We start from the raw sequence: 20778 nt of genomic DNA on the forward strand, positions 1-20778 counted from the left end.
AAGAGTGGAAAAAGTCATGCATGTGCCAGCGTGGGAGTTCACAGTCACTGGAGATCTTGCAGACACATTCCTTGTAGCTTTTCCCAAACAGCTGCATCCCAACCACAGCAAAAATGAACACAATGATGGCCAGCACCAGGGTCAGGTTCCCCAGAGCCCCCACTGAGTTGCCAATAATTTTTATCAGCATGTTTAGAGTTGGCCAAGACTTTGCCAATTTGAAAACTCGAAGCTGCAAAATGGAAGAATAGTATACAATTATTCATGTTACTGATTGTAATGAAATTATTGCTATAGATTTCATATTCCAGGTACCCTGTGTCTAAATCATGCTCATGTAACCTTTAAAATTTTAGTTACAAAATTCATGTTTCTGGTTCTTTGTTCCATACTGGACTTCAGCAGGCTTAAGTCCTGATTCAAGTCATAGGAAATAAAAAATACTGTCTCTATGCTCATTTCAATTACATTGCAATTATCACAAAGTCTCCAATTCAGACTTCTACTCTTTTGGTGACTTTAGATATCTATAAACAAGTTGTACTTGTTGGACAAAACAGTCTTTCTCCTTTAGTTAACTCTAAGAGAATATTACTAAAAAAACCCCAGCACATATGAAAAGTGATCAGTTGAACAGAATTATAAGTGTATGGATGTTTCCAGATGAAAGACATATGTCCAGATGTCTTTCATCAGCAAACAGATGGAAGAAAAGGTTTTCCTAGAAACAGAAACAAGCTAGAGTTTTTAATGACAGGCAATGAAGTTACTCACAAGTATCTTTAACAATATCTTTTGTGTCATTTAAAGTAAGCATAATGTGACTTACAAAGACATGGCAAGTGTTCAGACAACTGGAAGCAGAGAATACTAAAAGGAATCTAAATCTAAATACTATTTCAGAGAATGAGACATAAATAAAATATATATTTGCACAGTGAAAACAAGAATTCTATTACTGAGGGAGAAGTCAACCTAGACAGGTATCATACTTTAGGCAAAAAGCAATATAATGCTATACAGAGAACCAGAGAAAAGATGAATTTAAACACCTTCTTTTTTTAAAGGGAGCTGATTTAACTTTTATTTTAAGTATTTTTTGCTTTGTTTAAAGCAGAAGTTGATCTTGATGACCAGGAACTAAAACTTCATGACTTTAATGTGTAGGTCTTTTCAGAAGAGGATTGTACATCAACTTCCATACTGGCCTAATCTTCTGCAAGACCAAGGTTTTTTCAAGTTCCTATTCATGACAGAGAGATCTAATAACAGACAGAGATACTGTAGCTCAGTACCTCTCAGAGATACTGAGTTCCACACAGAATAGCTGTCAGAGAGCAGATGGCCCCTTGCAGAGGTTGGTAAGCAGAAGGTTGGTAATGATGAAAAATCCCTATCCAAAGAAAAATCTTAACAATACTCTCTCCTAGCACTAACCATGTAAGCAAACTTGTAATAGAAGTCTCTCAGCTAAAACTGTCAATAATTTTTATTAACTATTCCATTATCTTCTAATATTCCAATATATTCCATTATAAGAATTTACTAATCTTCAGTCACAGGTAGCGAGGGCTTGTGTCTCTTGCGTTTTTACTCCCTCATCTAGGGAGAAAATAAACTCTAAGAGATGCTACTATTAAAAAAAGTTAATCCTTATAGCACACTCACTGCAAGAATAGAATTGAAGTTGACAATGTCTTGAAGAAGAAATAGACTTTACTTAGAAAACATGTAAAATAATTTTGACATAATAGATACATGCCATCTAGTGGGTATGCAGTTTAGTATTTTGTAGACTCTTATAAAACATTCTTCTGTCTTAGCCAAATATATAGTAACAAAAAATGCATAACATGCATGCACAAATACAAAAATACAACATAGAAACATATTTTGCTTAGTATATTTACCAATCGGAATGATCGAAGGACAGATAATCCTTCTACATTTGCAAGGCCAAGCTCCATTAAACTAAGACTCACAATAAAACCGTCAAAAATATTCCAGCCCTCTTGGAAATAATAATAAGGATCCATGGCAATTATCTTGAGAAACATTTCTGCTGTGAAAATTCCAGTAAACACCTGCAAGGAAAATACAGTTTCTTACTCTAGTTGAGGAGAAAACATTAAAAAGATAAAATTAACAGTGTCAATTTTGGTAAGTTGTATCTTCAGCAAGCAATCCATGATAAATGTGAATAGCTTCTTTATATTGCCATACATCGGCATTAGGAATTAAATTCAGTTTTGAAGCTTATATATGCATCACAATCTTTTCTTTCCAAAGAAAAAAAGGTAAATGGGAAAAAATATGGTTTTTATCTAGCCTGGTAATATGCATTTATAAATACCCATACACAGAATATCTTCTGATTTTAATGCTCAGTTTTATCTCCTTAGATTTTGTCTTTGCCCTTGGGACACCTTTTTGATTCTAGGGATAAAGATAAGTTTATGAGAAGGATAAATATTTTATTAAGAAAAAAAAATTATACTGGAAGTCAAGCAGAACTATTCTTCTTCAGGATGACCTGCAGAAGGCACTGTCATGCCATTTCACCATTTACTGCAGAGTTCCTGTAAATCTGCCGTGCCTACTGGATTTTTCTCCTCTACAATTCTCTCAATACTCAGGACCTCAGGAGGTGCTACTGAAGAGGGAAACAAATGTGGGAACAGAACTGAAAGTTCTTACAATTTGTAAGTATCCAGCCAAGGAAAATCTATTAGGCAGATTCCTTTAATCATCTTCAATGACAGAATCTGAAGGTTTTAAAAATCAAAATGCGTATTGACTCAATAAATCATACTATCTTTTGCTCCATAAAGCAAGTGTAGTGAAATTCACAAATGTTAACAAAAAGGGATTCAGTACAGCTTAAATTTAAATTCAGCCATCCTGAGCCTATAAATATCTAGTAAACTTTTACTTTTAAAAATATATACACAGGTCACAGAAGAATTATTTAAGAAAAATGCATGTGACATACATGGCACATAATGAAATACTTACAAGGTTTCCTACTGAAAGCACACCACTAAACTGTTCTGTCATTGGATAGTGCTCCATGGCCATGAACAGCGTGTTTAGGACAATGCAGATAGTAATGGCCAGATCCACAAATGGGTCCATCACAATCAAATTTACAATATGTTTGACTTTCAGCCAGGGAGTACAGCAGTCCCAAATCAAGCAAGTGTTAGCAAATTTATACCAGCATGGTGGGCATTTTTGTCTAGATTCTTCCAGTTCTACAGAGAAAAATGAAAATAATATTTTAAACATATTTCTCTGTTCCAGTATCACCTGGGTATTTCCTTGAGGTACTGTTAATCAAAAGAAATTACAAATAAAAATAATCTGCCCCGCCATATTCTAAATCTCTTGTAAAATGAATACTAAATATTCAATAGATAAAATAACCATTCATAAACAAATGCTACATAGGATGCAAAATAGAAATTTGTCTTAGAAATCTGACTTACAGGCTGGGCAATGAGTGGATTGAGAGCAGCCCTGCAGAGGACTTGGTATTCCAAGAGGATTGGTGGATAAAAACTGAGTATGATCTGGCAATGTGCGCTCACAGCCCAGAAAGCCAATTGGATCCTGGGCTGCATCAAAAGAAGAGTAGTCAGCAGTTTGAGGGATGTGATTCTCCTCCTCTACTCCACTCTTGTGAGGCCCCATTTGAAGTACTGCGTGCAGCTTTCGGGCCTCCAGCATAAGACACAGACCTGTTAGAGCAGGTCCAGAGGAGGGTCATAAAGATGATTGGGGCCTGGAGCATCTCCCCTATGAAGACAGGTTGAAAGCAGCAGTTGTTCAGCCTGGAGAAAAGAAGGCTCCAGGGAAACGTTATGGAGTGGCCTTTCAGTACCTAAAGGGGTCCTACAGGTAAGATAGGGAGGGATCCTTAATCAGCGAGTGTAGTGATAGGACAGGGGGTAACAGTTTTAAACTGAAAGAGGGCAGATTTAGATTAGATGTAAGGAAGAAATTCTTTATTGTGAGGGTCATGAGGCAGTGGAACAGGTTGCTCAGAGAGGTTGTGGATGCCCCATCCCTGGAAGTGTTGAAGACCAGGTTAGATGGGGCTTTGAGCAACCTGTTCTAGAGAAAGATGTCCCTGCCTGTGGCAGTGGGGGTTGGAACTAGGTGATCTTTAAAGTCCCTTCCAACCCAAACCATTCTATGACTCTATGATTCTATATGTAGAATGAATAAAATACTTAGGTTTCCCAAGAAAGAGAAACATTTAGTACAAACCTGAAGACAGGTTTGTCAGACAACTATTTAGACAGTCCACGTATGTAAAACTGCTCGTTATTACCTTCCTGTTTGCTATTTTGGGCAGAGTCATTTAAGCCTCAAAGTAATGTTTTGCCCTTTTTCTCCTTAGTTGCTTAATTCCATGATTCAGATTCATTGTGTTTAGCCTTACAGAAAGAACAATGTGATCCTTCATTTGTGAAACTGCATTTCTGTTGAATTAGTGGAAGGGGATTTTTCTACTGCAAGAAGCATAGCCACTTCATTAAACTAGAAAGAACTTTTACCCTAAAACATATCTTCTCTACAGAAACACTTCATTGTTCAATTGCTTTCTGCTTGCATTGAACTTGAAAGTTTGCTGCTTTCACCTCAAACCTAGTAGCATATTGAAAGCTTGACTGGTTTCCCAAATATATCAGTGCATCTTTAAAAAAAAATACTACCTCTGTATACAAATCTCGTCTTGCCTCTACCCTTTAGGCTGAAATAGCTGCCTTAAAACAGCACTACTACTTAACATATCATACATTTAATAGCACAGTGAGTCACTGTCATACAAAAATCCTGTGTTACATACCTTCCATTGTGTTTGTAAGCATGCTGGCTATACTCATGGCTCTTTGCCTTGCACTAGGATCTGTTAGGTAGTCCATAGGAACGTGGTAAGAACTAGACCGTCTCTTTCTTAAGTCAGTTTCTGTAGTAGTGCCCTAAAAATAAAACACTGATAAAGTAGCCTATTGATTGTTCATTTAAGAAGAATAACACTGTAAGTTATTATAGCAGTATAATGATTTAAAACACTCTCCTGTCCTGCACCATGCTCCATTTATGTATGGTTTTGCCACAGATGCCTAACTCTGCATATAGCAAATAGCTGAATACATCAGTAGGATTGCTTTTGTGCTTAAAGAATATATTTTTAAGTATATTGCTGAAATGGGGCTGAGACATCAAAACAGATTTTAGACTATAAACTGTTCCTAAATTATAGAAAGTTCCACAATGCTTGTCAATGAGCTCTGCCACAAATATATTTCTACTTAGGCAGCAAAGTCTTTTTCTGAATGCGAAAATACACAGCCCACACAGCAAGCAGTAAAAGCACAAAGAGTAAGTGCATTTTCATAAGATAACTCTTAATTCAGAATAAATTATTAATCTCCTAGTGCATGTTTTCAAACAAAATTAAAAAATATTTAATATGTTCACATCTCAAAAAAAAAAAAAACCAAACCCACAACAACCTAGAAAAATTAGCTATGTTACAGGAACAGTATCACAACCCATGTAAGTTGCAGTAGTGTAACATTGAAAGTTTCATATGCAATCAGTGGGAAGTTAAATACTCATTTAATATATTCCATTAAGTAAATATAATTAACTTTTTTTCCATTTTGATATCCTGTCTGATATATAAACACAGAACTTTCCACTAAAGTCTTCAGTAAGCATAATGAATCAAGGGGTGTAAGACGACACGTATTTATTCAATAGTTTACTATGCTATTCTGCTAATTCCGAGTATCAAATGCTTAGATAATGAGAGCTAGAAAATATCAGTTTCTACTTTAGCTTATAACTGGAATATATGAAAGGAGCATTCACAGCTTGGCCAGAAAGGGAATCATTCCCAAGTGACTAAATTTTGTTGAAATAGTAGCTGGTCATACAGGGAGAGGACATCATGCCTGAGCTATTGTAGACTTCCTTACATTGCTAGCAGTGGCTGCTTTATCAATCATCACCTCTGGCAGAAGCTGTCCAGTAGGTGACGTCAAAGCTGGTGGCCCACCGACTAAAGAAACTACTCCGTTGCAATCCACCGTGCTGTGCATCTTCCCATTTGCTGGAAGTGGAGGTACTGTCCTGGATGACCTACTGGCCTGACTAATGTTACTGTTGCGCCGTTCACCGTGTCTGTGAGGAACAAAGAGAGAATCTCTTCTGCTCTCGTTGTCTTCAAAAGTGCTGTGCTCATCATCAGCAAAGTCATTTTCTGATCCTACATCCTTTGCTCGACCTCTGAAGCTGAAAAGACTTGTTCTGCTGTTGCGCCTTGGGGAAAACAGGGAGCCACGGATGCTCAGCAAAGACTGTAGGCAAATAAAAACAATGATTATGAAAATCCTTTAAAATATGTTTTCATACGGAGTAAAACCCCACAGTGTGAATATACCTTAAAGGGTAAGGTCATCTACAAAGAAATGAACTAGTACAGGCCCCCCACCCCCAATACGCTCCCTTTTGGGCAGTAAACAAAGATCATGTAAGTGATAGACAAGACTTGTTATTTTACTACTTTGGAAAATTAAATAGATTGGTTTAATTAGAGTAAAACAAACTGCTTGACAGAATTGCTTCCTCTGCCATTCTGCCTATTTTATTACCAATTGTTCATAAACTGAGTGAGCATATCTAGACGCTATTTAACCCCAGGTTGGCAATAGCCTGACAGACTGAGTAAATGAAATTTTAGGCAAATTTCCCGTGACTCAGTCTGCACACAGAGGTAGCTCCCAAATACTGCCTAGTTTAAAAAATATACATTTTTTTCAGATACTAGTCAAGTAGGCTCAATAAAATTTTTATTCCTTTTTTAAAGTCTTAGCTATCCTGAACATGCAAAGATATGCCTGTAATTTTGTATGAACACTCTAACTTTCATCAGTTTACTCATGCAAGTAAATGTTCTTGTATGGGAGGATCTTTTCAGGATCAGAGTCAAAATAGTGCTCTAATCTTGCAAATAATTATACATACACGAATTAACTTTAATTTATGTCAGTGATTCTCACGACTTCATTGATTAGCATTAGCACCTGATTTCACCCAAGACCGCTATGAACAGCAGAGATGATCCACAAAGCAGTGTCTTTGTTTCTCTTCTGCAACTTATCTTTATGGACCTGAACCCCATTGTTCTAGGTACTGCAAAATGCACAACAAAAAGGCCCTCTGTAAAGAACTTATCATCTAAGTGTAACACAACAGATGGATACAAAAGTCAGGGAATACAAGGAGGGAAAATTGATGGGTATGATAAACAGCGGTCTTAGCTCACCTGAAGTCACTTCCCTGTCAAGCTTTCTGTAGGCAGCATGGTAAAAGAGAGTTTTAAAGAGGGATTTGAGGAAAGTAATGAAGTGTTCTGTGGAAACTCATGGGAGCTTCTTCCAAGCGTGAGGGGCAGCATGCCAAAAAGAGCTCAAAGAAACTAGTTTGAAAATTTAACAGGAGGTTATGGATGCTGGCATGGGTCAGTCGAAGCTGAGACTTGACTTGTGTACTGTCAGTAGACAAGGTGGGTTGGGAGGAACTTTAGGCACAGTAGGTTTTATGGTATTAAAAATATCTTTAGGTAGTTACATTTACTATCATATTAAGTAAAAGCAATGAGACAGGTTAGTGCTCTTTGCAACAAAATTCTTGATAAATACAGCAGTAATTGGGACACGGAAAGAGCTCCAAGTTAAAACTGATTCACAGTTCTGGATCCAGAGTAGAGTCTAAAAAAAAAAAAAAAAAAAGGAAAAGAAAAATTGTCACTTCGCATTAAAGAAATTTTAATAGTATCGAAACTGCACTAAGGTCTAAAAAAAAAAAAAAAAAAAGGAAAAGAAAAAGAAAAAGAGAGAAGGGAACTAGCAAAAGGCCTTGTGGAAATCTCTTCGAAAGCATAACTAAACCAGGAGAATTGAAGGAGACAAAATCAGGAATGTTAAGAAGAATAAGTTTTCAAGAAGAAAATGTCAGTTACTTTGAAGGAAAGTCAAATGTCAGGGAAAATTGTCAAAGATGTGAATTAAACCTGAGTTTTATCTAGGAAAAGGTTACTAAAAACTGGCGAGTGGAATTTCTGGTTGGTGGCTAGAACCCAGAGTGAAAAGGAACTATGGTTGGAAAATCAGAGGGGAGGGGAATTCTAGGCTGTCATAGTAAACAGCTGTAAATGAACTTGGGGATGAAAAAGGTAAGAGAAGCAAGTTGTATGAGAAATACTTCATCTCTTACAAGATGGATGAATTGAGCTGCAGCTGAATAAGGCGTCAGTTTGAATGAAGACACAAGCAAGAATACGCACGCAAGGGATCATATGGGACTTCAACCAAAGTTGAGGTCAATGCATATAGGAGTGAAAATTTCTATAAGGAGCAGAACAAATCATGAACTAACTAAATTCAGCAATGAAGTCTTACAGAGATTAGTTAGATAGTTAACAACATAAAATGGTGGCAGACAAAGGTGGGGGCAGGGAAAAAGGATGTAGTACTATAAAAAAAGAAGTATAACAGAAAGTGGAAGGAGTTAACTTGGCAGAAATAGAAAGCTAGAAACATTATATCTCTGCCACATTCTGATCTAAAGAGGACAGTCCTTAGTAAGAAAATATGAAGAAGTTTGAGCTTCTTTGAGAACGGGAGCTGGAGAAGGTGACACATGAAGAGAATATGAATGCACATGATCTGACAGTAACAGAGTAGGATTAAAATGGAAGGAATGAGTTTAACAATAGTGACTAAAAAGAGGGAGAAAGCAAGTCAAAGACCAGGGAGAATCAAGAAGGTGGGGATAAAAGGAAGAAGCATACTGAGGCACCAAAGGAGCAGAAAAAGCATGGCATGGATGTGAGATTTGGACTTGAAATGCTGAGGGGAGAGTCAAAGGTGGGCAAATGATGAGGAGCTCTGAAAACCATAGAAGGGATAACATAACAAAACTATCAAATGAAATAAATGTCTGGATGGGAGATGCAGATGGCACTCTGAGTCACAAGTGGTTCATTGTAAGAGAACACATGCAAGGACAAATTGCCACACATATTTCCACCTTCTTTAAGATAACACAATTAATGGTCTCGCATCAAATAATTTGTCAAATTTCACATTAACATTTATGCAATTTCTATTGGGTTTGTTACCTCACAAATGTTAGTACTTTTCTCATTTAAAACATGAAATTCCTTTGTATATGTGCACCAAATTTTGAGTCACCGGTCATGCTGAATACATCCATCTTGATGGGGAGATAGGTCCATTTTCGTTAAGAAACTTGAAATACAACTCATTTTAATTAATACATATTATTTTGATTTCTCACACATAAATTCAGAATAAAACCAAAATCTCTCAAATGCTTACAGTTTCATCTTCAGCTGCAGGTTTTATCTTGGTCATACTTCGATTTAAGATAGTAAAGATTCTGTGGTGTCTTTTGCAAGGATTGACCAATCTAGTTTACAGGGTTTTGTTTATAAGACGGGTAGACAACAAAGGTGTTTAAGAGGTAATAATACTATGGTACCTGGTGTGGGGAAGAGAATCTCTTTTCGTATGTCAGTCTATTCCCTTCAATGGAAAATCGGAAACCTTTTCTTTTGATGCTGTCCTCTGATTCAGATTTGTGAAATTCTTCCCCATCCTTCTCCTCGCCTTCAGATTGTTCTTTTTGCTTTTTTTTCTTTCTTCTATTCCTCCTCTCTTTAGCACTCTTTGAGCTCAGTTTTGATGCCTCAGAAGAACTTTCGGAGAATCCACCTATTCCACCTACTCCACTATAATCTCTGGAGTCAGCTGCTGCAGCTGCTGCTGCTGCCTATACATACAAGCACATATGCAATTTACAACATTTATACAACACACACCACTCACTATTTTAAAGTTATGGCCATTCATTTAAAAAAAAATATTTTGAAATAAAAGCAATTATCCCACTTCACTGAACACAGCATATCATAAGAAGTATAATTGGTGAAAACCACAAGAACCATAATTTATCACTGCTCCATAAACCAGGAGTAGGAGCAGCCTAAGGGAAACCTGTGCTGCTAAAGAACCCAGTTAACAAGCATCTGTTTTACATTGCAGCAATATGTAGCAATGATTTTTTCACCTGAAATACTATGTAAAAATAAGGGATCAAGGCTCAAACAACAGGAAAAATCCTTGTTAACAGGAAGCAACACTTTCTTATGCCATTTTGCTGGATTTTGAATACTCTCTAGTCTGTTAAAGATCTGGTGTAATATTTTTTATCTCAGTTTTGCAAACCATAATCAGAGATTTGAGTTAAACTGCAGGCAATTGGAGATCTGTTGCTGTTTGAAGTTTCGAACATTTGCGAAGCATTTGATTAACGTTTATTTACAAGTTGTGGTAAAAAAACCCAACCAAGTATCAACTAACCAAACTAACTAAAAACCCCTGTTGCAGAATTTAGCCATGTGTTTATATGGAAGACATATTTCAACTTCTGCTCTATGCAGCCACATGCCAAGTAGACATTATCAACTATTCTCTTAAAGATTTCGGAGTCTTCAAAAAATGAAAAGGAATTTCGAAGCAGTATGTAATCATGATGTCTGTACCACAGAATTGTTTTCTCCAGTTTCTCCACTTTTTCCAGATTTCTTTAAAACAGGAATATGATGGCTTTCTACTGTGAGAGATCGGGAAGGAGTAGAAAAAGCCAAATGTTGCTGAAGCAAAATATTTCTGCCACAGCACCTACAATAGATTTGCTTCTATTACTTAAATAAGCAGAATTTCTAGGGTTTTTTTTCCCCCCACATCTCCATTTCACAGAATCACAGAATGGTTAAGGTTGGAAAGGAACATCTGGAGGTCATCATGCCCAACTCCTCAGCACAGACAGGGTCATCTAAAGCAGGTTGCCCAGAACTAGGTCTGACATTTTCATTATCTCCAAGGACAGTGATTCCAACAAGCGCTCTGGACAACTTGTTGAAATGCTCAGTACAAGAATTAATTTCCATCTCCAATTTGAAAATCCAGTATTTTAGCTTATTGGTTATCATTTTTGTCTTAAATTAACAGGTTCACTCAAGCCAGCAGAAACAGTACAATTGAAAACATTAAAGATTGTTTGCAAAAGAATTTATAAGGAATTTATAAGACTGAAGGCAACATATTGTTAGTATTAGAGGAGTAAAATTGTTCTCATATGTGGACATAAAGCAGTCAATCACAATCATGAATGGAAGAAGGAATTTTTTTGCAGGGATACCTGAGCTTCTTCCTGTTGCTTTTTCAGTTGTTCCAGCATTTGCTGAAATTCTGCCTCTTTCTGTTCTGCTTCTTCCATGGTTGCTTGATTCTGTTCTTCATAGGCCATGGCAACCACAGCCAGGATCAAGTTGATCAGGTAAAAAGAACCCAGGAAAATAACCAAAACAAAAAATATCATGTATGTTTTCCCAGCAGCACGCAGTGTCTGGAGAAAAAGAGATAATACACATTTTTAGCCGACTTTTAAAAACTGTTGCATAATGTGGTAGCATCTGTGTTATAATCTAGAAATACACTGTAAGATTGCTTTGCGTTATCACAAGATTAGTTACTTTTTCCATACACAAATAATATTATATCCTGGCTACATGTGCAAAAATCCAAGCTTTGTGTCTACTATGGTCAAAGTAAATAAGATTCTGTAGTTTCAATAGTTCAGATTTTCTACCAGTGAGAAACTGTAGTAGCAGTTGCTGCCCCCACTATGTATCTGTATTACAGCTTTTAAATCTAACAGTAGTGGGGCCACTAACCAGCATCTTACCTTCTTGTCTCATTGGTCCTGAACTACAATGCCACAAAGACAGTGCAGAATATAAAATGTCACACTGTGTAACATCACTGTCCTTCAGGTTAAGGACACGTGTAGTTCAGGGACAAGGTGTAACCTTTTCAAAGACAACATATTTGCACTAGACTGCAAATCAATTTAACTAGCATCTATTTACAGCATGTTTGGGTAAGAAGATTTAACAACTTAAGTTCATTTACTCATTTGTGAAAAGAAACAATAAGGCTTAACCACCTTCATAAAATAGCAGCTGTTTTTTAATATGCATTTGGGTAGCGCATGGGAACCTAAATCATGAACACGGGCCCTGTTGTTTTATACAGCTTACATATATGAAATAAAAGATGATTTCTGTCCCAAAGGCCTTAGGGACACGTGAATGAAAATAACTATGCAAGTACTATGTAGTAATGGTATTGGTGATGGTGCTGTTTATTTTAATAAGTCCTCACCAGCTGGTAAAGATTCTCCCAAAAGTCCTGAGTCATCAATCGAAACAGTGACAAGAATGCCCAACTGAATGTATCAAAACTTGTGTAGCCATAGTTGGGGTTTCTACCAGCTTTCACACATATATATCCTTCTGGACATTGACTACAAAAGAAGAGGAAATGCTATTTTTAACAACTACTCTAAATTACGATATGCTATAGTAAATCACAAAATTGTTCAGGAGTACCAGTTGCTAACGAAATTATGAACAAGTAAAATTTTATTCCACAGTCCTAAGATAAAAATATGTATCTTATTGGTTTTCAATTTTTAATTCCATTTCCTAGTGATATTTCAATACTTCAATTTAACTAATAGTAATCTACCTTTCCCCACAATATCTTATTGTATGTTAATATTGTCATATTAACACATCTCCAGCAGGACAAGAGAACTAACATGGCTGATGATAAGCAGTTGTCAGCAAGCTGGCAGCATCATTTACGCACATAGCATTCATGTGGTTACTTTTACAAAACCAAGATGCTTACAAAAACGCCTGTGTAAACTCAAATCACACAGATGGTTATATTTAGGTATAGCTTCAATTGCAGAACATCAGTAATTTGCAGTTCTATGATACAGTTGATACTAAAGTTGATCATCTGAGCCATTCTAAGTAGCTAATTATTTTTCTTGATGCATAATGAAGAACGATGACCATTTTCTTACCCTGCATCTGAACTATTGCCACACAGCAGAGCATCATTTTGTCCTTCCAAGAAGTAGAAATGACCTGTTTAAAACAAAAAAAAAAAAAAAAAAAAAAAAAAAAAAAAAAAAAAAAAAAGAAAAAGAAAAAAAAAGAGGAAGAGATGAGAAAGATATAATTTATACCTAATGGAAATTGAGCAACAATACAGACTTTTACACTTTAAAGAAATAAGCAGAGCTAACAAACAGTTTAACTGAAATATATAATGATTAGGAATGAAAAAAGTAAATGTAAAATACTGGTTTGACAGGAAAATTACTTTCTCTAGGATCTTGAAGTTGGCCTTTCTTTAGAAAATAGGTACTTGTACCTACTCAGTAACCTACCCAAATGCATAAGATACAATGGGTGCAATACTAAGTTGTGTATGTCAGCAAGTGAGTGAAGAACTACCAGGGAAATGAGATGAAGGATGAAGGCAATTCCCTGCCTTTGTTCATGCATTTTGATATATAGCATTTAGTGTTATTCATAACACAATATTATCCAAATATTACTTGAAAAAGTATTGAAGTTTTTGCAGCATGAAAACATAACATGCACAAGAAGTTGCTAACTGGATCTTGGCTTGAGCAGCTGAGGGAGAAACTAAGACTTCCTTGTACAGTACAAAAAAGTAATACACAAAATTCTGTATCAGATTAATGTACTTGAAGTATCTGTATGTATTTTGTTAATAGGCATTAAAATGAGGTAAAATGTAATTTAAAGAGATAGAAGTCTTAAAAGCCTCCAGCACATCAGGTTTTTTCTTTGTTCTGCTTTGAGGCAGAAAGGGAAAAAACCAATTGGCCATCGATTTCTAGTTTGGGATTCTAATGGTAAAATGGGAATATCTAGTGGAGATTTTTGGGTCAGGTGGCATATTAAGCTGAAGTTGCCAAAATTAGGTATGTTCTGGCTGTTCCCAGGAAGCAGATGGTTCCTTGATATTCACTGCCAGCTGGCATGGACTAGCTTAGCTGGCATGAACTAACAGAAGACTAACGCTAAAGAGACAAGCAGGGAATTGCAACCAGTTCCTATTGACTGCTTCTACTGTCACCACCAGTATATGATAGAGACAGCATAAAATCTGTTTGTTTTCAAGAGAGATATAGAAATTATATGCATAGTTTACACATCTGCTATATATTCTTTGATAAGAGATAAGAAAACAGTGGATTTTCAGACATTCCGGTGCTCACATAGTCATACCCTGCAAGAGATCTAACCCCTACTTAAAAAGGTTAAAAAGTTTAAATATGCAGATAGGCTCCAAGCTGGATTTTCAAAATTGTCTGTGGGCCTAGTTCACATTCTTATGTGGCACAGCTCCTCCTTTGGTGAGCAGAGAATCCAGTTAAACCATCCCGTCAGCTCAACTCTCACCCCACTATTTTGGAAAACATTTAAATAATAAATTATTCAGTACAAAGATCATAACAGTAAAGTAATGAAAATAGTCAATGCGAGATTATAAAAAAATATGCCATATATAAAATTACTTCCATCTCCAGCCAGCTTAATAACAGGACAACAGTCATGGGCTCTAGTCCTACATGACACTTTCATAAGCAAATAAAGGAGATATGTTCTGGCTGGAATCATCACAAAATACTTGAAAAAAGATTCTCAGAGAGCAGTAGTCTGTGCCCCAGTGTCAAGTAATAGGGACATCTTTCTGAAGATCCTCCAGGGATCTGTGCTATATGTAGTTTTCATAACAAGTTTCATTACCAACTCAAGACATGAAAAAAGAGAAAAAATGCATCAAGTATCCTGAAGACATCAAGCTAGGAGAGAAGATGATTGAAATTTAGAATGACCTTTACAAACTGACAAGCTGGTCCAAAAGCAATTGGATTCATTTCAACTGAGACAAGTGGAAAATGCTACAGCTGACAAGGCAAAATCAAATACGTAAATGCAAAATAGACAGGATCTGGCCACAGCCACTGCTGTACAAGAAGACGCAGTGACTGTCATGAACCGCAGGTTGACTGTGAATCAACAATATAGAATATAGTGCTGATATAAAAATGATGCAATTTTGAGACGTGTTAGTAGGAATGTTATATAAATGGCACATGAGGGAATAACTTCTAATTTGTACCTTCGTTAGTGGTCTAAGTACCAGATCTGAGCATCTCACAAAAAAAAATCCAAAAATGAACACCCCGCCCCCCCCCGCCCCAAACTGACTAAGAACTGCAACAAAACAAACAAGGAAAAAAAAAATAAAGAAAAAAAGAAAACCCCAAATCCCAGACCAATTAGAAAGAGTCCGAAAAAGCAAAGAAATGTGATAATAGGTATAGAAAATGCAAAAGAAGATAGGTTTAGAAAATAGGATTGCTTATTTTAGAAAAGATCAGAAATAAAGAAGATAACAGGTTTAAAATATCATACAGACTAATATAAAGTAGCCTACTTATTTTAAGTTCACAGGAGGAGTAGTAATATCTTCAATCCGAAATTAGGAAAATTTAGGTCAGGTATTTAGAAAAATCTTCCTATTTATGTGTATTTCTGTTATATAGTACTAGAAGCTGCTAAAGGGGAATGGAATGGAATCTGTTTTTCAAATGTTTTGAAGAATAGGTTATCATCTGAAATATTCTCCAAGATGACATTTTTATGATACCACAAGCATGCTGAGATCATAAGTATGTCAAAGATTATAAGGTAATGGGACTTGAATCCAGTAGCATTTAGCTGTTAAAATGAGGTTTCCTAACTTTCAGCGACAGTGGCATCAGTTACAACTTCTATACAGACTTTAAAAAAACCTAAGATTATGCCTAATCACAAAGTTAAAGCCCTAAATACAATAAAATGAATAGGAAGGACTGAATAGATAAATAGGAGAGACTGAAGCTTCACTATCATTAAGGACAGAATAACAATCTCGTATAGGTATGTTCAGAATTCTATCAAATTTTAAAACAATTTTTAACACAGTAGTGACATTAGCTACTTAAAATTGTGAAAATACTGTATGATGAGGTACAAAGGAGACTCAAATGCTCATTTCTTGATTTTTCACAGATGAGAAACAAATTAAAAGATACATAATATGGAATCTAGTTCTTAATTTTCTAGAATAAGAAACATGGGATAAATAGCTGGGCTCTCATAAAGGCATATCTGTGCTGTGCAAGGTAGTGTGGTGCAGAGACACAGTCATATTCCAGAAGAAACAACACATCTGCATTTATGTGCTCTGGCAGGATTCATGAGCTAGCTGATGTTCAAATGTGGATTTATGACACTGGGCATTCCCTTGCACTAATGTAGCTATACGATTTCAGGAGGCTTGAAGCTGGCATGAAAATTTCAGGTTTGTGCTGCAATGTGGATTTACTTTTAAAGTCATATTCAGAAAAAGGTTAAAAAATACTTTGATACCCATTACAATATTATGAGAATGTTAAGACTACATAATGACTGTTCTTTTATTTACTGTACAAAATGAGTGCTTTTATGTCTCTTAGACAAATGACACCATTTTAAGTGCAATGGAAAGATATTGATGCCTTTGTATCTGTTTAAAAAAATTCCAGAAATCAATTCAGTAGATGATATAATTAAATCTTACTTCTGTCTTCGATGTACTCATCCCAGTTAAATGTTGTCATCGTTGTATTAATAAATGTACCATTTTCACCTATAGAGCTATTAAAGTAGGAAATAACAGTTGTTTCAAAAGTAGAATTGTCTGGAGGCCACTGCAGGCATTTATTCCTCAGGTTGCCCATGAACAGTTGTAGCCCTATTAGTGCAAATACACTCAGACAAAACACAGTCAGGATCATAACATCCGAGAGCTTCTTCACAGACTGAATTAGGGCTCCCACGATAGTCTTCAAGCCTGTAAAGAGAAAAGATTTTTATTATGATGTTAAATAGATACTAAACACACAAACCGTATGATTTTTCCTGACAAGATAAAGATTTCATGCAAAATGACAACCGAGTCTAATATTTGTGATACAATTATTTTCATGAAAAACCTTATTATTTGTGAAGATGAATGAAAAGCTGTAAGTTTATGCTTATTTTATAGTGTCCAAAAATAAAAAGTAGATAATCCAAACACATTATTTATGCAAAAAACAAGTGATTTTATTATTCATGCTGTATCTCAACCCTGCATAGAAAAGCATCGTTTGCTTTAGCTGATGCTTCTTGCCCAAACCTTTCTTGTATGAACTTTTTAAAAAGTATTCTGCATTAGTAAACCCATTATAAAGACATTATAAGGGTATATTTGAATGATACCATAATAATCTTCTAACAATGTAAGAGGGGTGATGGTTTGGAGAAGAAAGACATCTTTAAAACAATACCCCATGCATGGGCCATGCTATCCTTCAGAGTTTAATTTTTTTATACATGACTTAAAACTGAATTAAGTTGCTATATCAAGTGCCTACAATAAATGATAAAATTTGCATCACTATGAAAGCTTAAAATTAACTTATATTTAAAACATGTAAAGGAAAGCTTGACTCGGAAGATGCAAATCACATAGGCTGTTTACTGCAAATATCTCATGCAAGAATTTGTTAAACTCAAAGGCTGATTTTTTTTTAAAGAAAATACAACTAATATAAGAAAAGCAAAAATCAATTTAAATAAAATTACATGTCTTGATTCCTGCTTTTTTATTTTATTAACAATGTGTAGCAAACAAGGCTTATGCTTTAAAAACATGAGTACAGCCTTTGTAGAACAAAAGTCAGCCTCGGTGTTTAACCTCGCTCTCACCTGGAATGACTGATATTGTTTTCAAAGCTCGGAGAACTCTGAATGTTCTCAACGCTGAGACATTGCCCAGGTCCACAAACTCTGTCACATATCTGCAATAGGGGAGTTCACACACAAACACAATGACAGCACACAAATAACAGCTGGAGATACGAGGGGCCTAACACCTTACACCAACTACTTCTTACCTGGAATTACAGAAATAGTTTTCAAAGCTCTCAATACTCTGAAAGTTCGAAGAGCTGAAACATTGCCTAGGTTTACAAATTCTGTTACATACCTGTAGGATTAAATCACAGTTACTCAGAATTGAGGCAGATTTTATCCTATTTCCTTGGGTCTTTTATCAAGACCTCTTGCACCGTTCACTGAATTTTGCCTGTGTTATAAATATGTTCCTGATCATAAGATTAAATTAAGTTTTATCAAAATAAATCACATTGGCTTGATGTTTGAAACCTAATTTGGTCAGCTTATAGCAGGAAGTCAAAAGGATTCCTTTAATTCTGGTATGCAGAACGGAGACAGGATATGAACAGTTCAGGCTGATGGCACTCACAATCCTAATGGGCTGGCACACCATGCTGGCCTCTGCAGCACACGCTTAGTTAGAAATACTAAAATGTGTAAAAGAGGTAGAAGAAACATATTGAAACCGCAGGAAGTACAGGCTCCGAATGTTTGGGCTGACAAAATATGAGGCAATTTTTAGTCACTGATTTTATGCTATCAGAAAGACTTTTTTATAAAAAAGAAGTAGAAAACTTACGCAAATGTAATGACAGTGAAATCAAGCCAATTCCATGGGTCTCGAAGAAATGTAAAATCTTCTAAACAGAAGCCCCTTGCAAGAATTTTAATAAGTGATTCAAAGGTATAAATTCCGGTGAATGTGTATCTGAGGAAAATATGCAAGACAGATTTTATAGAAAAACACATGTTCTCTTTACACATTATGCTCTCTAGCTGCTTTATTCTTCCCCTTAAAGTGGCATAAAAATTTGATGGAAGTTACAACCGACTTTAAACACCTGCAGAATTTATACCGTAAGGAAGAAGGAATCAAATTATGATTAAAAGACTAAATGACAACTCAAAGCTTAAGTTCATATTCTATAATCTATGACTGATGGAGTCTATAATCTATAACCAATGAGACAGCTGCAAAATTCCCACATCATTGGTGCATGTTTATGTCCAATCTGAATCCATGTTATGACAAACCTCACAGCTGGATTATGTTAAGATTTCAGAAGTTGGTTCCGGACTAAAAATGTCTTTCTTCAATGTTATTTTTATGCTGAAATGTTGTTTAGTACCATGAGCTGACAATGTGCTAACCCTCACCAGTCCTCACTGACTTTGTAAAAGAGTAGGTGTATCTAGTACTTCACTTTCAGCAAGACAGGCATAGTACTGGAATGAAACGAGTGTTTTCAGTCATGAAATCAAATGCAAAAACAACCGAAAATATTTACAAATGCCAATAAAATTCAACTACTCATTTTGACTAAAAAAATATGATTGAAATGTAAAAAGTAAAAATATTTAATTCTGGCATTCTGAGTAATTTCAATTTTCTATCTCCAAATGATGTCCACTTGAAACCGAGTTTCATTTATGTCTTTAATGGAAAAGAATTCAAATTAAACTGCTTAAAAGGCTTGAACTGATTTTCAGGCTTGAGCAAACCTGAAACCAATTTTCCAATGTGACTTTTTTCAGTTCAGTTACTAAAAAATTTCTTTCCTGCACAACTCTACTCAACAGATGAGAAGGACTTCTGTTGTGTATCTAAATGGCACAATATAATGACGTGAAGAAATATTCAAGCTAGCTATCTTTATGCATAAATATTTACTATATCCTAGACATCCTGAATAGACATATGTTCATATTGAACTCAAAATGAAAATGCCTCCACTGACTTTAATAGCCCTCTGATTTCCTTTTTGATTACCAAAGATTAAACAGGTACACGTCATCCAAAGCAGTTAGGAATTAAGAAATAGCAGAAGCATAAAATGCTATTGCAAAAATGAGGCACCATGAAGAGCAGCGTTTCACACTGTGGTCTACAGCCTTGGATCTATCAGGAAATACACACCAATTGTATATCAGCACCAAGTAGTCAACATCACATTGGACCTTTTCTACTCCTAATATCCAACCACTTACACACTTTTTAAATGGCTTATTTTTCATACAAGCTTTCCATTGTCAGATTGTCTTTGGTAAAGGAAGGCTGCACTGTGGCGAACACAGCCATCCATCAGATGAGCCCTTTATCTCTCATGGCTATTGCAATAGAGATGGAAGAGTGCATTTCCCCACATTCTTGCACAGATGTAATGTAGAATGCAGTGGAAAATATTTATAATCCACTTTTTTTGCATGGTCATAAGACTACCTTCTAGTACTTTGCATCTACTACTGCAAACAGGATGGACGTTGAACAACTTGTAATGAGGCAAGAATTGTAAAATACATAATTAACATTACATGGAAGAAACTATCATTAGAATAGCTGTTGAAAGGATATGTCAACAAAGTAGCTGCTGCCACTGGACGCCATCAGTATAGAAAATAATTTACAGCAGTTCATTTCAGATTACTGAATATTATTCAAAGAAAATCAGTTTAACTTACTCTACATTCTTTGTCCAGTCTGGAGGGTTACTCATGGTCATAAACACACAGTTGGTCAAAATAGTGCACATGATAAGCATGCTGAATAATGTAGGTTAAGAGTTAAGGAATGTAAGGCAAAAGAATCTCCTAAAAAGAGTATCAAATTACCCACTGCTTTGGCAGATTTCCGCTCTCAGGAGCTATTTATCCCTCCACTGCTCTGTTAACACTCAGGGAAAAGCCCTGAACATGTCCACGGTCCCTGCTTTATAGCTAAAAGAGAAAAATCACAAACAAAAAATTAGAAATTC

General features: G+C 35.8%; 1 protein-coding gene across 1 annotated transcript in view; it reads right to left on the minus strand.

The window, feature by feature from the left end:
* The window catches only part of LOC104496594 (sodium channel protein type 2 subunit alpha), a gene marked incomplete at its 3' end in the record, with an annotated part of 53757 nt that overhangs the window by 27137 nt on the left and 5842 nt on the right, over nt 1-20778 (minus strand). The window contains exons 3-15 of the mRNA XM_010139734.1: nt 20486-20575; nt 18606-18734; nt 17837-17928; nt 16665-16937; nt 13042-13105; nt 12330-12471; nt 11305-11511; nt 9583-9873; nt 5994-6374; nt 4856-4988; nt 3016-3254; nt 1911-2084; nt 6-232 (exon numbers count right to left, since the gene is read on the minus strand). Of these exons, the coding sequence (XP_010138036.1) occupies nt 6-232; nt 1911-2084; nt 3016-3254; nt 4856-4988; nt 5994-6374; nt 9583-9873; nt 11305-11511; nt 12330-12471; nt 13042-13105; nt 16665-16937; nt 17837-17928; nt 18606-18734; nt 20486-20575 (2442 nt within the window). The remainder of the gene's footprint in view (nt 1-5; nt 233-1910; nt 2085-3015; nt 3255-4855; nt 4989-5993; nt 6375-9582; nt 9874-11304; nt 11512-12329; nt 12472-13041; nt 13106-16664; nt 16938-17836; nt 17929-18605; nt 18735-20485; nt 20576-20778) is intronic.

The sequence above is a fragment of the Buceros rhinoceros genome, unplaced genomic scaffold (assembly GCF_000710305.1).
Source record: "Buceros rhinoceros silvestris isolate BGI_N320 unplaced genomic scaffold, ASM71030v1 scaffold12527, whole genome shotgun sequence".
Classification (NCBI taxonomy): domain Eukaryota; kingdom Metazoa; phylum Chordata; class Aves; order Bucerotiformes; family Bucerotidae; genus Buceros; species Buceros rhinoceros.